Source organism: Glycine soja, chromosome 17, assembly GCF_004193775.1.
Source record: "Glycine soja cultivar W05 chromosome 17, ASM419377v2, whole genome shotgun sequence".
NCBI classification, from domain to species: Eukaryota; Viridiplantae; Streptophyta; class Magnoliopsida; order Fabales; family Fabaceae; genus Glycine; species Glycine soja.
In genome coordinates, this window is record NC_041018.1 from 11153919 (window position 1) to 11160787 (window position 6869).

At 32.8% G+C, this 6869-nt stretch overlaps 1 protein-coding gene across 1 annotated transcript; it reads left to right on the forward strand.

Annotated features, from left to right (window-relative positions):
• Positions 1–503: 503 nt before the first annotated feature.
• Positions 504–6869, forward strand: LOC114392888 (NAC domain-containing protein 7-like). Its single transcript, XM_028354143.1, has 4 exons — positions 504–1301; positions 3509–3697; positions 3806–4080; positions 5993–6869. Exons 2-4 carry the CDS (start codon positions 3538–3540, stop codon positions 6659–6661), a joined length of 1104 nt encoding a protein of 367 aa, XP_028209944.1. The 5' UTR covers positions 504–1301; positions 3509–3537; the 3' UTR covers positions 6662–6869.

Here is a 6869-nt window from a genome sequence, read left to right on the forward strand (position 1 = left end):
TTTCACCCTAATCTTCTCTTCCAAATAAACTAAAGTATTTTCATCTTTTCCCCTCCTCTCAATTTCTTTTCTACATACCAAACATAGTCTCAGTGTCTAGGAATCAGAAGAGTAATTGGAATTCGATTCAACTATTTACGGTTCAAACCTATGTAATAATCTATTATATGGTATATGGTCCTCTGTTGGCAATTCCTTATTGACGCTATACCTGAAAGTATTAGAAATGCCTTCTCGTTTTATTACTTTTTTTCCTAAGAAAAAATGGATTAGAAATAATGGGGACAAGGGGATTGTGTAACTTTTGGCAGGAGGGAGAATTATAAGTTACAACCATTATGGGTCACCACTTAACCAAAGCAAAATAAAAACCTTAATCGATTGCCTATCATTATCATAATTTCTATTCATTTGATATACTATTTCAATATCTATGTAGTATTTTAAATAAGCCATTCCATTCGTCCTCACGGTTTGATCTTTGTTAATTGCATTCTCTCTTCGATCTCCGGCCCCGTTAACCTCAAACGTTAACACCACATCATTCCTTTTATGTCTCCATCAGTTGCTGGTGGGTGGACTCAGAGGTTGACATCTCTTTCTCTTTCTCTTTCTCTCTCTCATTCTCAAGCCGTTTTAGCGCCACCCTTTTATCACTCAGCTTACAGCAATCTAGCTCCAAACCCAAATAGAGAGAGAGAAACTCTAGAAAGAGGGGTTCATGAAATGCTTTATTAGGGTTCTCATATTTGCTTCGTTTCATCCTCTACTACTCCTGAAACTACTCCTTTTCCTTCTTTTTTTCTCTCTTCTCTTCCTTAATTAATAGTCATTGGGATCTGATCTCTCTCTTCTCTTGTGGGTTTTTTCTTTCTTGATTTGGAACTCTCTCTTCTTGTGGATATCTAGCAATTACTACTACACAAGACGTAGTGGGTGAAAGCAAAGCAGTTTGAGGACAAAGAAGGAGGAGATTGAGTTCAATTCCCGAGGAAAAGAATAAACCTTTTTCTACTTTGTTGCTTTTCTTGTCGTCTGTTTTGTCCGCTTGTGTCTCCCTGCCTTTGTTTCAGTGCTGTTTTTTTTTTGTCTGGTTCTGTTGGAACTTGGATTTCATTTGACCAAGTTACGACAAAAAAGGTTGTTGATGATAGAAAGCTTAAACAACATTCTCATAAACCCTATACACCTCAAGATTTAGTGCAGCGAACCAAGTTTTTGGTTTCATCAGATCCACACCGGAATTCTACTTGGAGTCTATACATTGTTACATCGATCCTAGAAGGGAGAAATATATCGAGGTTGTTCTTTTACCCTTAGTTTTTTTAACATGCTCATGCTATTTATCTAGTGCTTTTTATATATTTCTCCGCATGGATCTGTTATATCATATGGGGTTTGGCTTTTTTTGTTATTTACTATAATATATTTTATCATGTGAATGTATGTAAATAATTAGCAGTGTTGAAAATGGTGGATCTTTTGATATATTTTATGTTTTAACTTCTAACAAACAAGTACGACAAGAAAAGACAAATAAAGGAGAAGCCCAAGTCAAATGGTAAAAGTCATAAAATCTTTGACGAAACTGTGATCAGTGTTCGGTTGGTGTTTGTATCTCATCGACACCAACCTCCAAATCATGCTTTAACCCCCTCACGCCGGTTTTCTTTTTGGTTTTACACCTTACTATACAAATCTCATTGCATATATAGCCAAGTGCAAACCGGACAGACCACTGTTCCTGGTAATTGATGATGTTTTTTTTTCTCCTCAAATTGCTTAAACAAGGAGCTTCTAAGTCGTGCTATTAGGCCATAATGTAAATGTGACTTCCTTTGAGTGCTCTATCAACCTCTTTGTAGGCTGGAAAAGCTGAATGTTTGGTGCTATAGCATACAACATCATTCACTACTCTTCATAACACCCCATAATTGCATTGTAAAAAGTGTGTCCTCTCTGCCGTGTGTCCCAACCTAATTTAGTTTTTCTTCTTTAAGGAAAATGAGTCAACGGTTTCACAAGTAAAGTTCTTCTGGAATATCTCCTATGACTTTTTCATGAAGCGATTACTCAGACCATCGATAGTTTTTTTTTTCCTTTTTTATTTCAACTATATAGCTTGAATTTGATTAGTGTGGGTGTGGGTGCTTAAAAAGATACTACCTTCTTAAGTGCTTAGTATTGTTTCTTTTTCATTTCATTCTTCTTATATTTCTTCTGCTTTCTGTGATCATTCCTTGGATCTAATTAATCAAACCCAGCTGCATCGCATTCGATGTTGAAAATGTGAACTGTGGGGAAAGACGAGAAATTCCATGTATGTTTTGAAAATTTTGATGACATAATACTATACAATGAACTTGTTTAATTTTGGGGTAGATTTGTTGGACGAAGACGGGGAATGCTTAGAAGTGCTTTCTCATTGTCCAAGTATAAACGAAGAAGGATAATCCACAGCTGATTCAGTCCCTAATGGGCATAAATATACTTGATTAATTGTAAAAGTTCCAACTTGAATATATGCACAAACAATATTGGAGGACGAGATGTGGCCTTTTTCATCAATATTTTTGTTGATTCAATACACGTTTTAATCTATCGCTTTTTGATAGTACAAGACTATAATGTTGTCAAATAAATAGTTAATTAAATAATAAATACATATTGCACAACAATTCAGTGGAATAATTTGGTTATCATTTATGTTTTCCGGTACATTTTTCCAATTAATTCATATTGATTTTGTATTACTCATTTTCTTTTCCCCTTTCTTTCAAATTTACAAGGGACGTGTTTTATAATTACCTAGATTTTCTTTCTTGCTTGTTAATATACTTACTGACTTGTCGAAAACTCAATCTTCGACTTGTTTCCGTTAGCTGAATTATGCATGAGTCTGACTAGTCTTTTTATTGATTATGGGTACAACATAATGGTTTCCTTATCAATCTTGTTGCTTAATATAAAACGTTCATTAGTTAGACATTGAAACAAAGCAACGGGTTTACGTAGTGTCTAAGACATGAATTACTCTTCTTCATTTCCTTTGCTTTTCGACTTTTCGTTTGTCTTCTTTAACCCTTTTCTTTTTTATTTATACTTATTAGATTATACCTTCATTATGTTCATCTCTATCGGTACTCAATGTAATCCTTTTTTCTGATTATTACAAAGCATGTCTAATGTTTTGTCAGGAGGATATAAGTAACGAGTTTGGATCATTATATGCTGTTCTTATGCTTGTTCATGTTCTCTCCATCAATCAAACTATTAATGTTATCAAATATTGCAACTTGACATAACATTGTTGCTTGGAAGATTATTTTAAATTTTAAAGCACAGGCATGTATAACTTTTGACATATTGATTATCATTTCTGGTCTGATCAACTGTGAAAGTTCAAATATAAGTGGTAGCAATATTATTCATTATATGCACGAAAAAAATGTTAAACTCCATGTTTGCAAGAAAGGTGTTAATTTTTTTTTTTTTTCATTTTTTTCAGATACAGGTTTTAATTCTTTAAGAGCGGAGATGAACACGTTTTCACATGTACCACCAGGCTTTCGATTTCATCCGACCGATGAAGAACTTGTCGGTTACTACCTTAGGAAAAAGGTAGCGTCTAAAAGGATTGATCTAGATGTCATCAAAGATGTCGATCTCTATAAAATTGAACCATGGGATCTCCAAGGTAATTCTTCATACAAAGCTTTCATTAATCAAAGCATTACATACAATTAAGAACATGTATCATAGTATATATAGTATATAAACTCACATTTGTTACTCATGTAAACAGAATTATGCAAAATAGGAACCGATGAACAAAGTGACTGGTATTTCTTTAGTCATAAAGATAAGAAATATCCAACTGGAACTCGCACCAATAGAGCTACAAAAGCAGGATTCTGGAAAGCCACGGGAAGAGACAAGGCAATATACTCTAAGCATTGCCTCATTGGCATGAGAAAGACTCTCGTGTTTTACAAAGGACGAGCCCCAAATGGACAGAAGTCTGATTGGATCATGCATGAGTACAGGCTAGAAACTAATGAAAATGGAACAACTTCTCAGGTAATTACTAGTTAACACCTATTAGTCTATTACCCTTCTAATTGTTTAAATAACACTTCAATCTCAAAAGTATTTATCTGCATGTTTGGTTTTAACCCATGTAGTTTTGTTTATTTGGATATAATAAATTCTTTTTTTTTTTCATTTTTTAAGTTTGATTTCTATAGATAAATTAAATTTATAATTTTTACCCAATTAGGATATTGGTCGTTATAATTTTTATTTATTGAGAAATCAACTTTTAAGTGACTAAAGCATAAATAAATAAATAAATAAAAATATATAGTCTTATATTTAATTTAAGTATAAATTATCTGAACATAAATTCAATTATATAAATATTACAGAAATAAAAAATCTTATTTAGCATTTTGTTTTGTCATTTTCTACTGCTTCAGTACATGCTGTCAAGTCCCATATAGTTTTCATCTATTAGTCGAAATAGATATTATTTCATAATATTTTCAAGTATTCATCAAATTGTCTAATAAGTCACACAACATTCTACTGCATGCGTGAACTCAAACAAAATTCATATAACTATACATAATATTAGCTTAAATATATTTCTAACCCTACGGATATAAGTAAGTTTAGTTATAGTCCACCATTTTTTAATGATTTAAATTATCATAAAATATCAAAAATTGAAAGGCTACTTGTTTATATATAATATGTCTAAATGCATCTCATATCATTAGTAAGAGATGCCAGGGGTTATTTTTAAATATTTTTAAATTTATAAAGATTAAAATCAACAAAAGAAATTGAAAGGCTACATCAAATTTAATCATATTTTATAAAGACTAAAATTATTTTTACCCATTAAAATATTTGTATGATTTAATTTCTTATGTCTTACCTCTTCTATTCAATTCTAAAACCTTTTACTCTAGCATTGCACCAACTTATAAACACTTTAAATCGCACGAAATTATGAAAATTAACTACTCACAGCTGCATATTGGATTTTTGTGAAAGTATATATTGGGGGGAAATTGCGTTAAATTGACTTCAAATTAATAGCAGATTATGTAGACTTTATTTTTTTTATAAGTAAATATATGTAGAGTGCTAAGAGTATTCTAACCTTCCATACAAATATAGCAGAAGAATATCACCGCATAATGCATTACGCGACTATACTCTCCACCGGATTAATGCACAGTACTAATATGAGAATAACGAGTGTAGCTCTTGCCTTAGATGAAAAATAGGACTAAAATCTCAACTTTGGTTGAATCATACAACCTTTCCAGGCTACTTGTTCTCCCTAATGGTTATCTAGTATTAGCATAAATCCAAATAGAACGGATCGTTGATTTTGTCTTCTAGCTCATGTACGATTCATTAAAATGCTACCATATGAATTCCAGTTGTCAATCTAATATTAAAATTAAGATGTTTTCTCTTACCACCCATTTATGCTTCAACGTCTAATTGGTACGAAAACATTTCATAGTCAATATCAATGTGCTGCTATAAAATTTATTCAAGACGAATAATGTTAAATATAAAGACAGACGACAATTTCACAAATAATAAGGACTCTAATTAATCATTTTATTTACAACATTAATCGACTGTTTCAAGTTCTGTGGGAATTGTTTTAGGCAAATTTAATATTCTGCTTAAATTTACATGCATTTGAACAACTTATAATTCACAGAAATTTATTCATATACATTAATTTGTTATAAAATAATCGTATATTACCCAAAAACAAACCCTCCAATTTAGTTAAACCAACATGTTGCTAATTTTGTGACCTTGTAATAATTTCCTAAGTATACCTTCTGTAAATATTTAGGTCAACATTCTTAATTTTTACATTGTGCTTTCATGTGGAATTTTAGTTGAAAAAATCAGGCCAGGGTTTATTTAATTTTTTTTAACGTTTTAACCGTTTCAGGAAGAAGGCTGGGTTGTGTGTAGAGTGTTCAAGAAGAGAATGACAACAATGCAGAAAGTGGGAGAGTATGATCAATCACCCTGTTGGTACGATGAGCAAGTTTCCTTCATGCAAGATCTTGAATCCCCCAGGCGCAGTATTTCTCTGCCTTATGCATCATACCACCACCACCACCACCCTAGCTGCAAGCCTGAGCTCATGGAATTGCAATACAACAACATTCCCCACGATGCATTCCTCCAACTTCCACAACTTGAAAGCCCCAAAGTTACTCAATCAGCATGCTCAGTTGTCCCTTATGGCTATGAAAACAACAACAACAACAACAACAACAACAACAATGGAAGCACCTTGCAGTTCTCATCACTCACTCAGGAAGAACAGTTACAATATTGCAATAACCAACAAAGTCACCATTCTCTCTATGGCAGCAATGATCATGCGGTTGACCAGGTCACAGATTGGCGTGTACTTGACAAATATGTTGCTTCTCAGCTCAGTCACAACAACCAAGATGTCGTTTCCAAGGAAACCAGTTATTCCAATGCACCCATTTTCAATGTGACGGAACAAGTTTCTGTGGTTGCAAATGGATCCAAAAAGGAGCAAGTTTCTCAGGAGTATGCTTCAACGTCTACCTCCAGTTACCAGATTGACCTGTGGAAGTGAATTTTTTTTATACATATATATAGTAACTATATAAATAAGATATCATATGATGCATAATACTAATTATAGGAAGTGCGTACAAGTGAATGTTGGAAAAAAAGAAAAAGACCATAGTGTTGCTCCGTGTTGTTGTACATAATAAACCTAAAATGTTTAATATATCATTAGTTGTATTGAACCTCTTGAGGCTGGAGTATATGGACTGAAA

Excerpts from the sequence above, each read along its gene's own strand:
- LOC114392888 (XM_028354143.1), top strand. The coding sequence starts at position 3,538 with ATGAACACGTTTTCACATGTACCACCAGGCTTTCGATTTCATCCGACC. Across the intron at positions 3,698-3,805 it reads TGAACCATGGGATCTCCAAG|AATTATGCAAAATAGGAACC; the intron begins GTAATTCTTCAT and ends TCATGTAAACAG. Across the intron at positions 4,081-5,992 it reads AAAATGGAACAACTTCTCAG|GAAGAAGGCTGGGTTGTGTG; the intron begins GTAATTACTAGT and ends TAACCGTTTCAG.